At 39.3% G+C, this 23,515-nt stretch overlaps 1 protein-coding gene across 1 annotated transcript in view; it reads left to right on the forward strand.

Moving 5' to 3' along the window:
- The window catches only part of LOC126188363 (centrosomal protein of 290 kDa-like), a 188,143-nt gene that overhangs the window by 72,003 nt on the left and 92,625 nt on the right, over positions 1–23,515 (forward strand). The window contains exons 15-16 of the mRNA XM_049929965.1: positions 4,788–4,986; positions 18,065–18,307. Coding sequence (XP_049785922.1) covers positions 4,788–4,986; positions 18,065–18,307 — 442 coding nt within the window. The remainder of the gene's footprint in view (positions 1–4,787; positions 4,987–18,064; positions 18,308–23,515) is intronic.

Raw genomic sequence — 23,515 nt, forward strand, 5'->3', positions numbered from 1 at the left:
CAGTATGAAATGGAGTGAGCTTGTGGACTTTGGTTTATTGGAAGAGTGTTAGGAAAGTGTGGTTCATGTGTAAAGGAGACTGCATATGGAAAGCTAGTGCAACTCATTCTTGATGACTGCCTGAGTGTTTGGGATACCCACAAGGTTAGATTAAAGGAAGATATCAAAGTAATTCAGAGGGGGCTGCTAGCTTTGTTAATGGGAACTCAAATGGGAATCCCTAGAGGCAAGGTGACATTCTTTTCAAGGAACGCTGTAGAGAAAATTTAGAGAACTGGCATTTGCAGCTGACTGCAGAATGACCCTACTGCCACCGCTAAAGGAGCACAAACATAATATAAGAAAAAATAGGGCTTGTTTGGGAGTAAACCAGTAAGGGAAATTACTTGTAGTGGTACAATGTGCCATCCCCAATGTGCACCATAGGGTGGCTTGTGGATTATGTGTGTAAGTGTAGATGTGGAATTAAATTAAGGCAATGCCAAGGGAATTAGATTAGGAAATGAGATACTGAAACCAATAGATAAGTTTTGGTATCAGAGCAATGAAATAACTGACAGTGGCCAAGTTGGAGAACATATAAAATATAGATGCTATAGCAAGGAAAGCATTTCTGAAAAAAGAGTAATTCTTTAACATTGGTTATAATTTTAAGTGTAAGGAAGTCTTTTTATGAAGATATTCATCTGTAGTGTAACCTTGTACAGAAATGAAATGTGGGTAATAAGCATTTCAGACAGGAAGAGAATAGAAGGTTTTGAAATGTGGTGCTGTAGAAGAATGCTGAAGATTAGATGGGTAGATCATGTAACTAATGAGGAGGCACTGAATTGCACTGGGAAGAAAAGAAATTTGTGACACAACAAAGGGTGAATACAGTAAGCAAGTTTAGATGAATGTACACTGCATGAAGACACTAGTGTGGAGAGCTGCATGAAACCTTTTTTCTGACATAAGACCACAACAGCAACAGTTTACAAGACTCCAATTTAGCACACATCTGTAAAACTCCTGTAACCTTTGCAGTTGTGGTATTCAGCTGCATTACATACACAGTATTATTAAATATGTACCAGTGGACAAGCACATAAAAAGATGTTAATTACTGTAGGTCAGCTATCAAACTTACATTCTTCAGCCAAGAATGCTCACATGGACAGCCATTATCTCTTTCTCCTTACTACTGTGTGCTGTGTGACAACTGTGACCAGAGAGAGAGAGAGAGAGAGAGAGAGAGAGAGAGAGAGAGAGAGAGAGAGAGAGCACAGAGCACATGTATTCTGGGGAATGCATCCTGTCGGTAAGCAACTCATGTTTTTAGATGCCTGTCCACTGCTTAGCATCTTCCTGTATGTTGAACAGTTCACCTTATTTATACCATTTTTTAATTCTCAATTCAGAATTTTATATCATCCTGTAAATTTTACAAACAGAATAGGAAAGATGCAGATACAGTGACAGTCACTTTCTAGCATCTACGTGCTGTCTCACATGCTTAGCATTGTCAAATTCAAAGTGCCCTACACCTAACTTCTCCAAACCTCCAGAAATCCATAAACTTAACCACCTTGAGAATACCATTTTAGCTGATTACTGTGCACCCAAGAAATAATCTTGTCTCTAATTTACCGATATCTTCAACCCATTACCTATAGGCTAGCTTCCCCTACCCAAGACACAAACCAGTGCCTTTGACATCGTTCTGCCACCTCTGTCCCATTACTTAGCCACCCAAGATTCCAAACCTCCCACCTTCAAGTTGAAAACCCAGGACCAAATACTCTATACTCATTCCTTCACAGCCATAACATCTCCCTTGCCACCCGTTTTACCTGTGCCTCTTCAGCCCACCGAATCATCTTCCTGGATTTTGACCGTCATCCCTCTGATGGTGCCATGCAAATGTCTGTTCTCATCAAGCCCATAAACCACCAGAAGTATCTCAGTTTTGGCAGCCACCATCCTTTTCCCACCTCAAAGTCTCTTCCATAAGATCAGGCCACCTGCGGGTGCCACATCTGCATTTATGAGCACTCCTTTGCCCAGCATGATGAAGGTCTTACTGGTTGCTTATTATTTCATTATATAGGACTACAGTTGCTGAGGATGGATAAAATACTAATCTTACTAAGCTGTTCACATACAGGCAATACAACATATACAGCCCACAAAGAGATTTCTTTGAGGTATCCACATATGTTATTAATCCTCCAAATGCCCTCATGACCAGCTGCAAAAGAGCACCCCTCTTTTCTAAAGATAATCCCTGATTGGAACAACATAATCATATTCATTGCCATCACTTTGACTATATATCATTGTGTGTGAAAATTATGAACATTCTACTGTCAATACTTTCCATCCTTCCCAATGTGATATTCTGCTATCCACTCACTCTTGGAAATGTCCTAGGCCATCCTGATACAGCAACCACTACCAAGCTTTTTCCACATGATCATATCCCTGTACAACACAGGTGCAACACTTGTCCTGTCCACCCATCCAGAACACGCTATTTCAGTCCTGTCACTTTCATATCGTATCCCAAAAGAGGAAGCGCTACCTGTGAAAGCAGTCAAGTTATATACTAGCTCTGTTGTGACTTCTGTACAGCCATTTATGTGGGCGTAACCACTAACTAGCAGTCTCTTCAACTGAATGGTCACCATCAAATGGTGACCAAGAATGAGTTGACCACCCAGTGGCAGAACACACTATTGAGAATAATGTGCTCAACTTGAGGTAACTCAACTTTAATGACTTCTTCACAAACTGCCCCTCCATAATACCAGTGCCTCTTAGTAAAGTAGATGACAGTCTTCCTTACAACACATCCTTTGGTCCCACAAACCTCATGACCTCAATTTCCACTAACCTTGCCCTACACTTATTTCCACCCCTTTCCACTCAGCTGCTGCTTCACTTGATGTACATTCAGACCCTTCTCTCTGCAGTCTTCCTCTGCCTATGTTCTATCCCCACTGTCTTCCAGTTCACTTCTCCACTTCATTACGCACCACATGCAGACACAACTGTTCCTTCCTGCACCAGAATGAGCTCACTGATGCCCTTTCCTTTCCCATCAAATTGATGTCTCTACCTCGCAGCCATCAGCAACCCTTCCCTCTTACTCGTAACTCCCAATCCGTGCCTCTGTTATCTCTTCACCTACTCCTCCCAGTACAACCATCACCCTAGTTGATCTGCAGTGGTTGTAAAATGTAGTCATCACAGTGTGTCCAAGGAGGTGGGTGTGTGTGTGTGTATGTGTACACTGATCAACCAGAACGTTATGACCACTGACCTAGATATCAACCCATCAAGGTGTCACCTGTTGAGGAATGACTGTTAGTCAGACACACTATTGGTGTATGCAGTATCAGTGAGTGTGCTATCCATATATGAAATGAGGATGGTGTGTGATCTGTCTGAGTTTGACTGAGGGTAGTTTGTGGTGGCCCAGAGACTCAGCATGAGCATTTCGGAAACTGCACGATTTTTTGGGTGCTCAAGGAGTGCTGCAGTGAGTGTCTTCAACACGTGGCAAAACCAAGGTGAAACCACATCCAGATATCATGGGGTTGAGTGGCCACTCCTAATTACGGTTGCCGGGTATTGCAGGCTGGGCAGACTGGTAAAACAGAACAGGCAGTGAACTGTTGTGGAAATAACATCAGACTTCAGTGCTGGGCAGAGTACAGGTGTGTCTGAACACACAGTACACTGAACACTCCTAACAATGGGCCTCTGCAGCTGATGACCCATGCAAGTGCCAACGTTAACACCATGACAGTGGGAACTATGACTGAAATGGGCACATGACCATCAGCACTAGATGATGTTGCAGTGGCAGAGTGTTGGATGGTCTGATGCCAATGGTGCGAATCCGTCATCTTCCAGGGAAGCAGCTCCTTCACACCTGTACTGCAGGGCAGAGACAAGCTGGCAGGGGCTCCATTATGCTCTGGGGAAAATTCATGTGGGTGTCCATGGGTCCAGTGGAGCTTGTGCAAGGCACCATGATGGCCAAGGAGTTCGTACACTGCTTGCAGACCATGATGCTCACGTTTCCTGACAACAGCGGCATTTTTCAGCGAGACAATGCGTCATGTCACAAGGCCATGATTGTGATGGAGTGGTTCAAGGAATATAGTGGCGATTTTCAATTGATGTGATGGCCTCCATAACTCACGAGATCTGAGCCTGACCAAACATATCTGGGATGTGATTGAACATGGTGTCAGAGCTCACTGCCTACCTCCCCGAAATTTACAGGAATCAGGTGACTTGTGTGTGCAGATGTGGTGTCAACTCCCTCCAGTGACCTACTAAGGCCTCATTGCTTCTGTGCTGTGATGCGTCACCACTGTTATCCATGCCAAATGTGGGCATACTGCCTATTAGGTGGTTGCTCATAATGTTCTGGCTGATCAGTGTAGGTGTATTCTGTTAGATATGAAGAAAGACGTCATCTAAACTCTTAGCAGTATTTTCAGTTCTGTTAGTGTACCTTTAGACCACTTGACTGTACGGTGAATTATTAACTTCACTTTTTCCATTATTTAAAGTGAAATAATTTTATGTGGATGTGTAACAAGTTATGAAAACTGCATTCAGAGCACAAGATATTCGTAATATCATTGTTGTTATTGTTAATATGTAGAACAGTGTCATAGTCACTAAAAATTATTTGAAGAACTTATCTTTCCAAAATAAGTATTGTATATGTTGTTACAGTGCTTGTGTTCTGTTGGGCATAGTAAAATAAATGTAGTGCATATTCACAGGTGTGAGGACCAGAAAAATTATAAGGAACTTCAGAAAGCTTTGTTGAAGGTGGATGAATTACATAACAAACTGGCAGACCTTGAAACACCTGAAGAGACTGATAACTTCATTACGTGTGAAACTGAACCTCGTAAAATTCCGCTTTCAAGTGCTGAAATCATAGCAAAGCTCAATATTCAGTTACTCAAGGTTTTAAATGTGAGTGTTTTTCATTAATTTTTTCCCTAAAATTTCTAAAAAAAATTTGACTATAAAATTGTAAGAAATAAGGAGGAGGAATGTGTCATGGTTTACATAATAGAATTTGTACTCACGAATGTGTAATGCAGTCGTTATTGTGGCCAAAGAGTGAAGTGAAGTGGGGAAGTCAATAAGCCCCTATTAAAAGCCAGTTTAGAATCTCTCTTTCTCCAGTACATGTATCTCCCTTTTTACAGTTATCATTGTAAAACTGGGAAATTACTTCCACTGAGTGTTGAATATTTGTTATTGGTTATAAAATACTGGATACCGTCAGTGAAAAATTACTCAAGCTAGTGTCGCAATGTTCAAGCATAGAATACTTTTCCAAGTTCATGATATAAATGGATGTTAGGGAAGTCAATTATTAATTTTGTGCATCCATTCTTTTACCTGTTTTGTATTCCACTCACCAACAACTGCTTGGTTTATCAAAAATTCTTGGTAAATGTGATCTCTGAAAGGGGCTAATTATCTAAAAATTATCAGAAATTGCATCAGAATCTGCTACCTATTTCAATTGTCTAATTATGTAAAACTATTAGAAATTCCATCAGTCCCTGTTGCCATTTCACTTTGAGTAGTCTAAGTTGTTTCCCAGCACCTGAAGCACATAATATCTCTCATTTGTAAGTGTGTACAGTGGGCTACCATCAGATCGCTAGTAGGGTCTTGTGAATGTATTAAATGTTGATCTTTTTAATTTTTGCTTTCTTTTTTTAGTTTTAACATCAGAATGATTCATGAGAGACTAGATGGAAGTTCGAATTCATTTGTTGACTTTATTCAGAGCTTTCTTGGATTTTTAGACTGATCTTAAACCAGGACCTGAGTGTGGAAATTATTCTAGGCTTCATGCCGAATCCTTCTTGTGGAAACAGGAATTGCCATTAAATTTTGTTTGTCAGTTTCCTTACATGTCTTTTTTTTGTGAGAGTGTAACAGTATGTGTTGTATTAACATTCTCTGCTTTAAAAAATTACTGGGGTGGATGTTTTCCATCTTTTATTACTTTACTTCACATCCAGGGGACTCTAATCTGTCCTTCCATGACATGTTTCATGTTGTGTCGAAAATTTCCACACTTTCTGTTTTGGGCTCCAACCAGCTCTCAGTTCATAATGCTTTGTGAGAATGACTTCTTTCCTGCAGAAAGGCCCTTACTTGGACTTGGCTGTGTACAGTTCTGCAATTAACTACAAGTATTTTAATATTCTGGCATTCTGTATTTGTTATATGATCAGGTGTGATAAATGATTTAAGAGATGACAAGATTTTCTTTGAAGTCCTTGGAGCATAAACTTACCTAAGAAACATTCCGTATACTTAACTCTGCCACCTGAGTAGGTATTTGCATTGTACAGTGCATACATCTGATCAATCATGGTAACTCTCCAAGGTTGTAGAATTTATAGCTGAGCTTCTCACAGAATAAAAAAAGTTCTGTGTTAGTTAGTTTTTTGTTCCGTGGATCATTTGTATGATGAATCATAATTACATGGAACGAGTCACCTTACATTCGCATTGCACATTCTTGTGTAATTATGACTACATGCTGATTATTTTCAAGTGGATTTATTTATTTTTCATTTTTTTAAAAAATACAGATGTGAATTAGCAATTCCAACCCATCACCCTTTACACATTACAAAAATATAAAGCTGTCTACGTAATAGGAAAAGTTGTCAAGAAGAAAATTTTTCAGTATGTTTTCAAATTTATCTTGGCTGTTAGACATTTTTTGTTGTTGGGTAAGTGATCGAAAACTTTGTTGGCAGCATGTGCACTCCTTTTTGTGCAAAAGACAGCCATAATATTGAATAATGAATGTCATTTTTTGTCTGGCAATCTAATTACGTACATCATTGTTCCTTGTGAGCTGTAATGGTTTATTTTGAGTAAATGTCGTGGGGAAATAAATATAATGTAAAGGAGTAGTTAGATTGCCTCAGTACATTGTTCTAAATGACATGGCTGAATGAAAATCCACAAGATATGTTATCTTACTAATTTGTCTGTCCCCAAGATTTGCAATGATTCAGAGTGAAAATGTGGCTGAACTAAGTTGATTTAGGAGTTACAGAATGTGTCTCTTTCCAGTTTAAATTCTCATCAACATGGGCACCAAAAATATTTGAGGACAGCAACTCAGTTATTATTTCTTTACCATGTGCTACACTTATAATTGGTATAGTACCTCCAGATGTGCAGGACTGAATATCATAGGCAGATAACTACTCCATAATACTTTTAAGAACATTATTTACAGTTTGTTCCATTGCTGTATATTTGTTTGGATTGGTTACAATACTAGAGTCATCTGCAAAAATAATTAATTCTCTTTGTTGTATATTAGACTGAAGGTCATTTACATATATAAGAAACAATCTTGAACTTAAGACTGAGCTTTCTGGAAATCTGTAGGTGATTTGTCTCCATTCAGAAGAATCTTTTTTGCTTATGTTAGTTAAATTTTTAAGTACAACTTTCTGGAATCTTTTGGTTAGATATGATGGTACCCAGTAGTTGGCTGTACCATCAATTCCATGAAACCTCAGTTTATCTGGGAGAAAATTGTAATTCGCATGATCAGGTGCATTAGATACATCACACAAAATATCAGCCAATGTTGTTTTGTGTTTTTGGTGAGTGAATATATAAATGATGTTCTCAATTCAGCAATTCTTCCGAAATCCAAACAGCGAGTTACTGAGGATATTATTTTTGCTCAGGTGGAAAGCTGATAAATTTGGGGAAAAGATGTCATGTCAGTAAATAAAGTGTTTGGTAGTTATTGATATCTCTCGTGTCAACTTTCTTATAGAGAAGTTTAAAAATGATGTATTTCAAGTTCTCTGGACAAAAATACTGAGAGTTAATGACAAATTACATATCACAGAAAAGACAGTGCTTATTACATGGGAAAAAGTCTTCAGCACTTTGTTGGAAATACTGTCAAATCAAGATGAGTTTCTATTTGTGAGAGAATATACATTTTTCTTAATTTCAAAATGAGAAGAGGGTGAGATGTCTGTATGATTTAATTTTATGTCTGTTGCTTGTTCACCATGTTGCTTTGATTTTTCTCTAGAACTGCTGAACCCCGTATTTTCTACTACATTTAAGAAATGATTATTAAACATAATTGCTACCTATGACTGATAATTTATAGCCCTGTCCTGTGGCCTGTAGTCCTGCCTGGTTCCCACATCCTGCCGCAGTTATGGGATATCCAGACACTTTTGAAAAACTTTGTCACATTTGACCATATGAAATACACTAGACACAGATAGAAGGACTATCCAGATTCCTCCCCACATGGAAGCTGGCAGTAGCTTTAGAATGCTTGTAGAAGTGGTGACCCCAATGTAATAATAGCGTATATTCAGGTATGGTTTAAAGTTCTGTACCAGTACCAACTCGAATTTGGTTGGTTTCAGGGCTGCAGAAAGGAAGGAAGAAGGAGTGAGATGCTAGAGTGTGATCTTTTATATTAATTTATATTTAACTTCTCTAAACGTGTAGTTATGTAATGTTCAAATAGGCATAGGATATCTATTTTTCTAGAGCTCTTGGAATTTTCCAAACAGCAAGAAGCTCTTGTACCTTATTACTCAATCCTCTAATATTCTGATGAATTACTGGTAAGCTCACCTTATGGTGGATTCTTAAGCATTGTGTGTTGGATTTCCATTATTTTGATTTCTTTCAAAACAGGCTTCCTGTATATTGATTATAATCTAAAGAAGGTACCTCTTTGACACCAGCAACCACAAGAATCTTGCTTTGTATGATGATGTCCCCCATAAATTTTCTGCAAGAAGCTCAGCTGACTTATCTTTCACTCTTTTATTCAGGTATAGGCCATGTCTAGTACATCCCCATTTCCCAATTGTTGCACCAGACACTGTACTCTTATGAAATTTCAGTTGATTCAGCAGCAGTCAGCACAATTCCATGTTCACATGGCTCACAGTAGTGTTAATCCAGGGCTGATCATTGCCCTGCAGGACCTCCACAAAAGTTGCACTTGTGCATGAAGTTGCTATTCCTATTCTATACAGATCATACCTAATACTGTAATTTCTGCTTTTAGCCAGGCTGCTCACTTTTGATACAGATCTCCACTTAGTTACTTTGCTACAAGTCTGTTGTACTGTGCTGTGACCTACACCTGGGTGCGCTTTTCCTCTTCTACTTTAACCTAACAAGCCATACTTATTGGATACTGTAAGCTCAAGTGTAGTTGAAAAAGTTGAAGAGCTGTTACCCTCTCACCCATTACTTGTGACCTTTACATGGTTCCCACGGTATTTTTGCCCCTTTATCCTATCTGTTTCAAATTTCAGGTAATCTAATTCAGCCTGAAGGACAGAGATCATTGCTTCCTGTTGAGCTATTATCTTGTGTTTTTGTAGACCCAACAGTTCAGTGAACAGGCCTTGCTGAGTTCCCCATTAAATTCTTCATTACAGTCGCCACGATGGAACTCCCGTCCGCAATCCTCACTTACCATTCCTTATCTGACAACCCTATGCAACATCCACACTTATCATAATTTACAAAATAGGCTATAAATTTAAACATAGAACTAAATCACTTAACAATACTTGAATTTTTGTTGTTTACAAGCTGCAAGAAATTAAGCCCACAGGTTAGCAATTCAGATGTATCATATAACGCTAAAAAGTTAGTTATTTCTGCTGAAAACCAAAAACTCATCCCTCACTTAACTGCACTATGTTAATTAATTAATTTACATTAAAATGTAACCTTTAACCACTACTTATCATGAGTGTTACTTAATATTTGACAATGTTTACTATTGGCAAAATACAGCCTACTATGCATGATGCTGTCTTATGTGATAATTTAAATACAAAACTTCAAGCCACGAAATCTTCAATTGTCCTGATGAAGGAGATATAAAGGAACAAATTTACATATAAAATGTGCTTCAATCATTTTTCCATATGAAGATTGTCTGCTTTTCACTAATAACACAGAGACAGCCACAGAAGGGCACCAGTGCTACCAACACTCCACATGACACCAAGACCAGAGATTCTTGCACTGTTGCTGCAAAGCAGTAGATGAAACAAGGCCTCACAATTCAGTCTAATTGTATTCACCATTTCCTTCAGTCTCTGAACAGAATCAAAAATGAGCTCCAGTGGTAGACAGATATTGTTAGTGTCAACATGAAAAGTATCACCATGCACATTATGATTCTCCCAATAATGGGTTATGCTATATTATGATATCTGTTTGATGATGCCAAGCCAGTTTTGATTATGTCACTTTGACTTAATCATATTAGGATAATATAAGGCCTCATTTCTGATTCTTCAGTTTTTAGGGGGTAGTTATGGACTGAAGTCGATAGTGTGATGACAGTTTTTGTGGTCAGAAACGGGATGCGATTTATTCCTTCAATTGCTTCCAGGATAGCCTCTTCCATAAAGTGGACAATTCCTCCGAAGATGCATAGTAGATTATTTCTCTTTTGTGCCACTATTTGCTAAGAGGGAGCATCACACAACTAAGCTCTGACCATGACAAAGGAGAGGCCACTTCTCCAGCAGGAGAGGTGAGGACCATTGTCTCTGTCTCAGTATCAGCAGGAGACAGTACCTCAACACTTCTCATTAGAAGTATGGAGCTGGTTTCAGATCTGCACATGATGTGCCAACCACCATCATGTGACAGGCACCAGTCCAGGTTTCTCTGTAGACCATATCAGTAATATGATAAATGCGTGAGTTCCATGACATATTTATCACAACAAGAGACTGCGACGCCACTCCATCACTGACAAATTTTGCTGTGTTCATGTGAAACTTTTTGACTGTTTTCATTGCACATTCCAGCTGTTCAGAGGCAATCATCAACTCTTCCATTAATTTCTTATAATGGCCAAAATCCATATTGATGAGTATTACCTTACCTGTGAACCTAGTTCTCACAAATGCAAAAGAGATAACGTAATTTAAAGCTTTAAACACTGTCAAAACCTAGTTGCAGTTCACTTCCTCATGCTAAAATTTAATACAGCTAACTAATTGCAACTCAGAAATTGTGTACTAGTACTGCTATAAGTATCACTTTTGGAACTAATGTCTATTAATAGAGAACTGGTGTGCTTCAAGTAAAATTTTATATGGTTGCTTTAACACGCTATAGACAATTCCTTTCCCCACTCCTCTCATTTGAGAATTAGAATGTGCTCTGTCCCCTATGGGCTTGATGACTAACGTCATGTAACTCTAATATTAATTCATTCTTTCTTTTAGAATGCAGGACAATTTGTTCTCTTATTTTTCTTCTTCTTCTTCTTCTTCTTCTTCTTCTTCATCATATCTTCTATATCTACATCTACATCACTACTGTGCAGTTCACAGTTAAGTGCTTGATGGAGAGCTCATTGGACAACCTTCAAGCTATTTCTCTACTGTTACAATCTCAAACAGTGGCAGGAAAAACAAATTCTGAAGTTTTTCCATGTGAGTTTTGATTTCTCTTATTTTATTATGGAATTCAGTTCTCCCTATGCATGTGGGTACCAACAAAATATTTTCACATTTGGAGGAGAAAGTTAGTGATTGAAGTTTTGTGGCTCGATAATACAAAATGAACTGCCCTTCTTTGAGCTTTTTCTAGGTCCTATGTCAACTCCATTTGATATGGATCCCATATGATGCAGCAACACCCCAGAAGAGGACAGACAAGCATAGTGTAGGCAATCTCTTTAATAAACCTGTTGCATCTTCTAAATGTTGTGCCAGTAAAACACAATCTTCAATTCACTTTCACCATGACATTATATATATGTGATTGTTCCAATTTAAGTTCATCATAATTTTAATCCCTAATTATTTAATTGAATTGACAGCCTTTAAATTTGTCTGATTTATTGTGTAATGAAATTTAACAAAAGCCTTTTAGCACTTATGTGCATGACCTCACATTTTACATTATTTACATTCAATTGCCACTGTTTGCACAGTATGAATATCTTGTCTAAATAATTATGCATATGGTTTTGGTCTGCTGAGGAATTTACTAGACAGTAATGACAGTGTCATTTGAAAACAATCTAAGAAGTCTGCTCAGATTGTTTGCTGAATCATTCATATAGAATAGGAACAGCAGAGGACCTATAACAGTACCTTGGGTATTCTCAGATATCACTCCTATTTTACTCTATGATTTGTCATTTTCTACAAACTGTTGCCTTCCTGACAGGAAATCATGAATCCACTCACACAATTGAGATGATACTCCATAGGCATCCAATTTCTTTAGAAAGAATGGTGCCAAAATCCTTCTGGAAATCTAGAAATATGGAGTGAATTTGAAATTCCTTGATGACAGCACTCGTTAATTTGTATGAATAAAGACAAGAATGTAGGAAAAAATAGATTGCTACTTACCATAAAGAAGACACATCAAGTTGCAGACAGGCATGATTAAAAGACACTCACATATAGCCTTCAGCCACAGCCTTCATCAGTAAAGAGAGAGACACACACAACATTCACACAGACACTCTCAAGCAAGCACACCTCATGCACACACAGCTGCCAACTCCAGTATCTCATGTCAGTCCTCGTTACGGTAAGTAGCAATCTATCTTTTTCTGCATTGTTGATATTCCTACCTGGAGTTTCCATTGTGTGAATGAAGAGATAGTTGTCTCGCAATAATGATATTTTTCTGAATCTGTGCTGCCTATTTGTCAATAGATCGTTTTGTTTGAGGTAATTTATAATGTTTGAATGCAATATATGTTCCAAACTCATACTGAAAACTGACATCGGTGATATGGGTCTGTAATTCAGCAGATTATTCCTATTTCATTTCTTGAGTATTGGTATGATCTGTCCAACTGTTAAGTACAGATCTGTTCTTCTTCCTCTTCTTCTTCTTCTTCTTCTTCTTCTTCTACTACTACTTTTTTTTCTCAGTTTTGAGCTATTCAAAGTGTGACAAAAATGTTGTTTGGAATGTTTAATGGATCTAACTGTGCTGTAACAATGGACTAGCATGACACTTATACAGACTCAAGTTGTTTATTTAAGCAATAGTATACAAAAAAAGTTCTGTAGTACTTCTCCTAAGTCTGCAAAACTGCCTAATGCTAGTTGTTCATTGACTGCGATCTGATATTATGTCCTATATCTTCTGAAATTTGTTTCATATCGTATGAATGATTATGGAAAGAAGGGAGGAGAGGACAAGTATTTTTGCATCGAATCTTGAGCAACAATAGGAAAAAGTGAGTGAGTATTGTGAATGTTTGCAGATTCTGCTGAAACACAACTAATTAAACAAACAACAAATTGCTTTCAGATTAAAGAGTATGCACAGCAAAATGTTTTAGGAATGGAGAACAAACAATTCTCCTGTGTGAAGAGAATGTGTGAATGCTCATTGTCAAGAAAAATAATAAAAATGACACACTGAAAGATTGTAAAGAACAATCCAAAAGGTGTTGGTAGACGTAATGGAATAGGAAGAAGAGGGAGGAGAACATGGTAGCAATACAATATTGGATAAGGAACAGCTGAGTGAGAGGCAAGCAATTTGACACCTATGAATATGATCTGAGCTGGTTACCGATTTAGACTGTGCAGTACTCATCTTCTGGACTAATAAAGGAGCTACAAAAAATTTAATAGAACTCTAACACATGCAGAAATACAGTATGGTATGATTGTTGTAGTTTATCATCTGTTAGAGTATTGTCAAAGTTTTGTACACACGTGAATTTTTCCACTATTATCATATAAGAAGATGAAGTTCACAGTCATATTTGTAAGCAATTTCACAGTTTGTTTCACATGTTCCATAACAAAAACACACCACAGTGAGAAACAAAGCATGTAAGAATAAATCACATCAGCTATATTACAAACTGCAATTGTCGTCAGCAGCTGACTGGAAATTAGTGGCTAGGATAACAGAATGATGTGACAACAGTGAGAAGGTAGAAGCTGTGACCAGACTTATGCTCTGGTTGGTTGTTGCTATTGTAGCTTCCTTGTATACAGTTAGCTGTCAGTCACAATGTTATTTTGACCCAGGTAGATTATTGGTTATCAACATGGCAACTGAATGTAGGGTGATTAAGCCACACAATATAGTTGCTGAGCATGTCCAGATTGTGTCTGCCTGTGCATAAGACACTCATGTCAAGGGTGTAAAGTGAGCATCTTGATATGGGAAAGACTTCCCTCATGAGTACTGTGGGCCATGGCCTGTAGTATGTTGATGACAGAGATTGTAACTGACAATCACAAATGTTAACAGCAGATAGGCCACAGAGCAGAAAATCATTCACCAATTCAGTGTTGGGTAATAATGCATAACTATTTTTTTCAGAGCCACCTCTTCACTACAGGCTGTTCCTGGCAACCCCCCCCCCCCTCCCTTTACACACAAGATAGGATAATTTTATTATCATTAGGCCATTACAGCAATAGTGAAATTTTTGTGCAACATAATGATTACGTTAGTAAATATAACATTACAGCATGCCAGTTATTGACTTACAATTGCATGTCACAGTCAAAAAAACCTTTTAATTCATAAAAGAGGTTGGCAACAAGCCAATTATTTGATGTTTTCATAAATACTCACTCTGGAAGGTCTCGTACCTTCTGTGGAAGCTTACTAAATATTTTATGGCCCACTAGCTCACAGCCATTGATCATCTTTGATAGTCTATAGTATGGCATGTATATGATTTAAAAATGTGTTGTGACTGTGAATTTTATTTCTACATTTTACTTCATGCAGATTCTTTTTGTATAGATTAACACTTGATATATATGCAGGGTGGGGCAAATAAAAGTGACGTGGACAAATAGATACAATTGGATGTGAATGTATGCATATAACCACAATCCATGATGCCCACACCATGTGTATGCCCACCAATGTGATCCACACCAGTTCAGAGTGCAGTGCAGGCTGTGTAAGTATGAGTGGAGCAGTGCAAAGGGGATGATGAGACTCACAGTGGAGCAGCAGGCATTCATTATTGAAAGATAAAGTTACTGAAACAGCGTGATCAGTTGTTTGCTGAGAAGTTTAATGGTGTCAAAGTGCCAGTAAAGAGTGCCATGCAGCACTTAGTCTGAAAATGGTGTCAGACAGGATCTGTTTAGAACAAGTCAAAAAACATTCCAAAACATGCCTGAGCACCAGAAGATGTGGTTGCAGTTCACCCAGAGTCGTACCAAATCAACCGAATGCCTGTCACAAGAAACCGGCGTATCACACCGATCGTGCAGACGACTACTTCCACCTGGACCTGCACATACATCGTTGTTGAGTGTCTGTTGTTCATGCATTAAAACTAGCAGATGCTCCTTAGAGCCTCCAGTTTTGTGAGTGGCTGTTCACTGAGATAACAATGAATAGCTTCTACATGGATTTGTTCTTTAGGTCTGATGAAGTCTAGTTTCACCTGAATGGTTATGTCAGCTGACAGAATCACAGGTTCTTAGCAGTGGAGGATCCACATAACTTTGACGAAACACAATTACATGATCAGAAGGTTGGGATTTGGTGTGCAGTGTCTGCCCACCCCATTATTGGTCACATCTGGTTTTATCAGATGCTGACTTTGGTGCATTACATTGCCAACATTTTGAAAGAAAAGACCTACAGTTACTTCCAAGAGAATGAAACAACTGCCCATACAGCTGACCAAACCATTGGAGCACATTTACACAGTCTTCATGCCTGACAGAGTTGTTAGCAGAGATCAGACTGGTCATGGCCCTAGCTGGCCACCCAGGTCACCTGATCTGTCAGTGTGTGGATCCCTCAAGTTTAAGGTGTATCACAAGAACCCTAATAGACTTCAAGAACTGCAGCAGAACATTATGGATGAGATTGCAGCATTTCCAGCTGTCCAGCTTCAATCTGCTGACCAGGACCCAAAAGTGCCAAGAGGTGAATAGTGATCACTTTCAGCATCTACTATGTATTTTCTTCCCTGTGCTGTGTTTCTTTGTACCCAAGAACTCTTCTCTCTAAGCCATTTTTATTTTCACCACCCTGATGAGATTTGTAACAGTTATTATTTTACTTTCAGAGAACAAGGTCTTACAATGTGCTTTATGTTGAGAGCATGTAATGTCTCTGATTGCTTTCTTCCGCAGAAGTAATATGTTTCAAGTATGACTTGAGTTTCCCCTGAGAATAAGTTCATATGACGTAATAGTTTGAAAAATGCAAAATAAGATGTTTCATCCTAGGCTGCTGGTACACATTCCATAAGATATCTTAATAAGCAAATTACTCTAGACTTTAACATATCTCTTTCTGCACCAAATGTGACAGTGTACACATTCCATAAGACATCTTAATAAGCAAATTACTCTAGACAGTTTAACACATCACTTTATGCACCAAGTGTGACAGAGTACAGGTTGGCATGGAGGCAGAAACATCATCATATTTCAGTGATTAAAGCATGGGAGAAAAGACTGTCACGGCCAATGACCTACACTTTGTGTTGGTACATGATGATGGCGGGGGATGATTATGTGAAAACTACAAGAAGTGACTCATCTTGTTTCCCAACAAGAGAGGACTCATCTTGTGTGGGAGTAGCTTATGTCATATGAAATAAGGCTCTTGATCTATTTGCCATTTTTTCTCACCATACAGTGATACAGTAATGTACAGTTAAATTGGCTGCATCTGTTTGTTCACATTCAGTAACCTGCATGCAACTGCAGCTTCAACAAGCCTTTGCACAACTCTTGAAATATGAAATGAAAATTCAAACACCTACAGCCATCTCTTTTGCATTTAATCTGTTTACACCAACAGTTTTGGTGTTCTTTTGTACTATCTTCAGGCTCCATGTCCAATGTAAATTGGGAGGAATCCAATGTCAGGTGCAGTCATATTAAATAATCGGTGCCCGTAGATCTCTGATTTACACAACACTATCCCTTTGTTCATCAACGAATGACTTGTTGGTTGACAAATGAAAGGATAGTGTCATGTAAATAAATTAAATACAGAAACAATTGATGCAGGTGTTTTAATTTTCATTTCATATTGAACAGCAGAAGTCTCCATAACCATGTGCAGCAAGGACGAACATACAAAAACTCCTGAAATATGTCAGAAAGGTTTGAGGAACATTCCACAAATCTGAGAGAACCTGTGTGGCAGCAGTATCACTTGAACTCGGTGCAATTGGTCATATCTTGTCTGTCATCACCTGTTTCTACCAATGTAAATGAGTTGTCGGCAACATTTGAACACAATGGATTAAGATATCACCCCAGTTCTTGTAGCATCTTGTGGAATATATTCTGTGATGCACCACTGCTGTCATCAGGACAAAAGTAGATACTACGAGCTACAAGGTAGTGATTCAGTTGCTCATGAATGTGTATTGATTTGTCTTTCTTCAGAAGCATATTTCATTCGCAGCTGTTTATCTTCACAGAAGGCATTCACATTCCTTATCACTTGTGACTGTGCTTTGAAATGTGGCACTTGAATTTCCTTAAGGAAGGGCAGTTTTGTGCTCATAAACTCTTCAGCAATGTTCAAGTTCCTATTCAGCTTTTCCTCAATATTTGGAAGCTGAGATTATATGTTTCAACCAGTGGAACCTCAAAACCATCACATATATTGTTTACTCACTATTAGAGGACTTATTGGTACAACTATTCCCTCTGTTTCATCAAATGGATGAACTCCTGTTGATGAAAGTCTGTAAATGTGATATATGTGTATGTAAGAGAATCTGCCTCCTGGTAAATGCACGTGAACTTACACTATTTTAGGTCAAAAATATTTATTAATGTATGAAGATTACTGAACAAGTTGTGTATTTGGTTCCTGTTACTGGATATAGTTTGATCAGTAAAATGACTAGCTTAGTGGTCTTTGCTGTTCCATTGAATAGTAATTACATTGTTTGGTAATTGTCTGCTGCCATGATGTGATAAAATTGTGTAGCACATGTTATCTCACTAACTTGCTCTGTTTGTTTTAGGAGTACGAAGTTCAAGAAAAGCATTTGTCTCAATTGTCCCACACTGTTGAGCAGTTGGAAGAAGGCTATTGCATGGCACGGCATCAGTTAGGTCTGCTTTATGGACAGTGCCTTGCAAATTCAAGGCAAGGTGCGCTAAAGAAATGTGCTGATGTTCCATCTCCAACAGATGTTAAAAAAATGTGGAATTCCGAAAGTGATATAAAAGTGCGGCATGAGATTATGCAGTTGAATCATCAACAGGTACACTACATTACATGTATTTAACTTGACAACTCTGGAGCTGTTTCAAATAAAAATCTTTATTATAGCTTATGTGTCAAATCCATTATTTACCTAGGGCATATAATAATGCCATAGCTCAGTAAAGTCCCTGGGAAGTGTAATGTGTGTATTTCAGCTTACTAGAAGTGTGTGAATACATCTTGAAAATAAGTATTTTTCCTGGAAGTAAGCTATGTTAAAACCTCATTTTTCACCAATTGATGAAATTCTCTTTTCATGTGATATAAGTACTTTTGAATTACAAGCAGCATAAAAAACTGGGACTCAGCAGCCCTTATCTGTTATTAATGTTTACATGGTGAAGGTGATTTTTGAGGAGATCTCCTTATGTAGCACTAGTGATTGATGCTCTCCTATCTATTTAGTGTTTCAAAACTGCACCTTATTCATCTTAACACAGAGAGAAAGATAACTTGTTTCTTGTTATCAATATTGAAACATGGGTCTCTGCCCCCTGCAACAGTTCTTCTTACAAATCCACATTTTCAGCATGAAAATACTGCAAAAGATCCCTATCAGGTACCAATAAATTCATCTTTAGTTCCACTGCTATTTGGTATGGTAGGCATGTTATGAAACTGCAGCACATTGAGGATGATGTGTTGCATACTAGTGCCAGAATGCCTGGCTCTCTTTTGCATCAACATTTACATACGTACTCTGCAAACCTCTGTGAAGTGCAATGCAGAGGATACTAGCATGACGCAAATGTCTGTCATTTATTTCATTTATATTTGTGCACTGAATTTCATTCTTACAGAATACTTTCATCTTTTCTGTTTGATGATTTCATACGTCTTGTCCTGGAGTATAATTTTCATCCTGTGTGTGTCTTCCTTCTTAAGGGCCCAGCATACTAGTGATGGATAGCTCTCTTCAACCGTGCCAGACATGAGCATTTTACCAAGCAGTGCCATCCAGTATTTTGAATGCCACCCTCATAAAGGTCAGCTGTGGAAAATGAACTGTTGTGTTTAGCAGCAGAGGCAGTTGATGTCTGTTTGTCCACTAATGCTTGCAAAAAAATTAAATTATAAAAAAATGAGAATTGTAATTTATTAAACTTGTTTTGAAACAATTTTCTTGGGAACTGTTGGTTATGTTTCACAATACAAAACATTTTTCATTTACACAAATTATGTTGTGTACATTTTTCTCGTTTGTGTTTCACAAATACTTCTTAACACATTGATGATGGGTCCTGGAGATCTCCATACTACAGCGGCCAGCAGTGACTGACGGGGCACAGAAATCTCAGTTTGCGTAATGCCAGTTGTATTCTCTGTTGGGTAAAGTTTGAACTATTTGCTGGCAAGGCATGGAGTAGGAAGAGTATAGATGCTAGTGTCAGTATATTTGACCTTTTGTACGATCATGATAGCTATGAAATCTGCAAATATACAAAGGTAATATTGCATGCCAGGAGTCAACGCACAGGATGGCGTACCATTGGCAACGTGCTTTGTGCACCGATGAAATGTTTCATGATTTATATGCAGATTCATTATAGGATGTACTAAGTTATATAGAAATTGACAGTGGTGATAATATTAGTGGCAGTGAGTTTTGGACCTCTAAGTCAGCTAAGTGTCGGAAACAGCCATGTGTGTTGGTGAGTGACATTGATGCTAGCAGTGATGATGGGATAGATGTTTGTTTACATGTAATGGATATTAGCAATGGCTATATTAAAGACAATCCAGGCACACATTTCGAACCTTTTGAAGATCAGATAGGCCTTACATTTGTTCTTGATGATCCATGTAGTATTTTAGAGGTTATAGTTCACTTTTTTGCTACAAATTATTTGATATTTTTGTAACACAATCTAACCTATATTACAGTCAGAATTGACATAAGTGTAAAGCATCACCCAATATGCAAAAGTGGACTGACATTTAAGTTGTTGAAATGAAACAATTTTTAGTGATCATGCTTGTGATGGGACAAGATAGAAAGGGCAGTTATCAGGATTACTGGAGCACACAACCTTTGATTGAAACTCCTATCATCAAACAACTGATAAGTCACAATTGATGGGAACAGATATGGAATATATGACATTTTTCTGACTATTCACAATAGGATGATCCAGCAGACTGGCTCTAAAGGTCCAACCAGTTCCCCAGCAATTTGCAGATCATTTTCAGACCATATATATTTGGTCCAAACTCTTTGCCTTTACAAATGTCTGCTTGTGTCTGTGTATGTGCGGATGGATATGAGTGTGTGTGTGCGAGTGTATACCTGTACTTTTTTCCCCCTAAGGTAAGTCTTTCCGCTCCCGGGATTGGAATGACTCCTTACCCTCTCCCTTAAAACCCACATCCCTTCGTCTTTCCCTCTCCTTCCCTCTTTCCTGATGAAGCAACCGTTAGTTGCGAAAGCTTGAATTTTGTGTGTATGTTTGTGTTTGTTTGTGTGTCTATCAACCTGCCAGCGCTTTCATTTGGTAAGTCACATCATCTTTGTCAGCTTTCAGACAACGCTACATACAAAGTTTGCCAAGGTAATCCCATTCCTGATGTCCAGGCGGAGCTTCAAGGAATCCTCAGAACCTTAGGCCCCCTACAAAACCTTTCACCTGACTCCATCAACCTCCTGACCCCACCAACACCCCGCACCCGTACCTTCTACCTTCTTTCTAAAATTCACAAACCCAATCATCCCGGCCGTCCCATTGTAGCTGGTTACCAAGCCCCCATAGAATGTATCTCTGCCTACGCAGATCAACACCTTCAACACATTACATGCAGTCTCCCATCCGTCATCAAAGACACCAACCACTTTCTTGAACGCCTGGAATCCTTACCCAGTCTGTTACCCCCGGAAACCATCCTAGTAACCATTGATGCCACTTCTTTATACACAAATATTCCGCACGTCCCGGGCCTCGTTGCGAATGAGCACTTCCTTTCACGCCGATCACCTGCCACCCTACCTAAAACCTCTTTCCTCATTACCTTAGCCAGTTTCATCCGGACCCACAACTTCTTCACTTTCGAAGGCCAGACATACCAACAATTAAAGGGAACAGCCATGGGTACCATGATGGCCCCCTCGTACGCCAACCTATTCATGGGTTGCTTAGAGGAAGCCTTCTTGGTTACCCAGGCCTGCCAACCCAATGTTTGGTACAGATTTATTGATGAAATCTTCATGATCTGGAATCACAGTGAAGAAGAACTCCAGAATTTCCTCCCCAACATCAACCCCTTTGGTTCAATCAGATTCACCTGGTCCTACTCCAAATCCCATGCCACTTTCCTTGACGTTGACCTCCACCTGTCCAATGGCCAGCTTCACACGTCCGTCCACATCAAACCCACCAACAAGCAACAGTACCTCCATTATGACAGCTGCCACCCATTCCACATCAAACAGTCCCTTCCCTATAGCCTAGGTCTTCGTGGCAAACGAATATGCTCCAGTCCGGAGTCCCTGAACCATTACACCAACAACATGAAAACAGCTTTCGCATCCCGCAACTACCCTCCCGACCTGGTACAGATGCAAATAACCAGAGCCACTTCCTCATCTCCTCAAACCCAGAACCTCCCACAGAAGAACCCCAAAAGTGCCCCACTTGTGACAGGATACTTTCCGGGACTGGATCAGACTCTGAATGTGGCTCTCCAGCAGGGATACGACTTCCTCAAATCCTGCCCTGAAATGAGATCAATCCTTCATGAAATCCTCCCCACTCCGCCAAGAGTGTCTTTCCGCCGTCCACCTAACCTTCGTAACCTCTTAGTTCATCCCTATGAAATTCCCAAACCACCTTCTCCACCCTCTGGCTCCTACCCTTGTAACCGCCCCCGGTGTAAAACCTGTCCCATGCACCCTCCCACCACCACCTACTCCAGTCCTGTAACCCGGAAGGTGTACACGATCAAAGGCAGAGCCATGTGTGACAGCACACACTTGATTTACCAACTGACCTGCCTACACTGTGAAGCTTTCTATGTGGGAATGACCAGCAACAAACTGTCAATTTGCATGAACGAACACAGGCAGACAGTGTTTGTTGGTAATGAGGATCACCCTGTGGCTAAACATGCCTTGGTGCACGGCAGCACATCTTGGCACAGTGTTAACACTGTCCGGGTTATCTGGATACTTCCCACTGACACCAACCTATTAGAACTCCGGAGATGGGAACTTGCCCTTCAGTATATCCTCTCTTCTCGTTATCCGCCAGGCCTCAATCTCCGCTAATTTCAATTTGCCGCCGCTCATACCTCACCTGTCTTTCAACAACATCTTTGCCTCCGTACTTCCGCCTCGACTGACATCTCTGCCCAAACAAGCAGACATTTCAGCTTGTGTCTGTGTATATGTGGATGGATGTGTGTGTGTGTGTGTGTGTGTGTGTGTGTGTGTGTGTGTGCGCGCGTGTGTGTGCGAGTGTATACCTGTCCTTTTTTCCCCCTAAGGTAAGTCTTTCCGCTCCCGGGATTGGAATGACTCCTTACCCTCTCCCTTAAAACCCACATCCTTTCGTCTTTCCCTCTCCTTCCCTCTTTCCTGACGAAGCAACCGTTTGTTGTGAAAGCTTGAATTTTGTGTGTATGTTTGTGTTTGTTTGTGTGTCTATCGACCTGCCAGCACTTTTGTTTGGTAAGTCTCATCATCTTTGTTTTTAGATATATTTTTCCCACGTGGAATGTTTCCCTCTATATATAATCCTCGAAAGCTGGCAAAATGTGGCCTACATGTGCAAATGGTATGTGAGGCCACAACAGGTTACATACGTAACATGGAAATGTATAGTGGGGAAGGGAAAAGATTGGACAGAACCACACTTCGACATAAGCATCACGTCTATCCGGACAACTACTACAGTGTGACAATTGCAGATAACCTGCTTGCAAGGAAGGGTAGAGTCTGTGGGACAGTAACGACCAATAGGAGATTTCCACCTGAGTTTTTAACTGCTGTAAACAATCTCAAGAATGGGGAAAGCATGTACAGCTGGAAAGGAGATATGGTTTTACAAGGTTGGAAGACAAGCAGATGGGGCAATTGGTTAGCACTGTACATCCAGCTATGATGAGGAGTGTAGAAAGCAAGAGAGGTGTTGTGAAGAAGCCTAACTGTATCTTACAGAACAGTAACTACATGAAGGGCATGGACAGAGCAGCCCAGTATTTGTCATACTACTGA

The sequence above is a fragment of the Schistocerca cancellata genome, chromosome 1, assembly GCF_023864275.1.
Source record: "Schistocerca cancellata isolate TAMUIC-IGC-003103 chromosome 1, iqSchCanc2.1, whole genome shotgun sequence".
In the NCBI taxonomy this organism is placed as follows: Eukaryota; Metazoa; Arthropoda; class Insecta; order Orthoptera; family Acrididae; genus Schistocerca; species Schistocerca cancellata.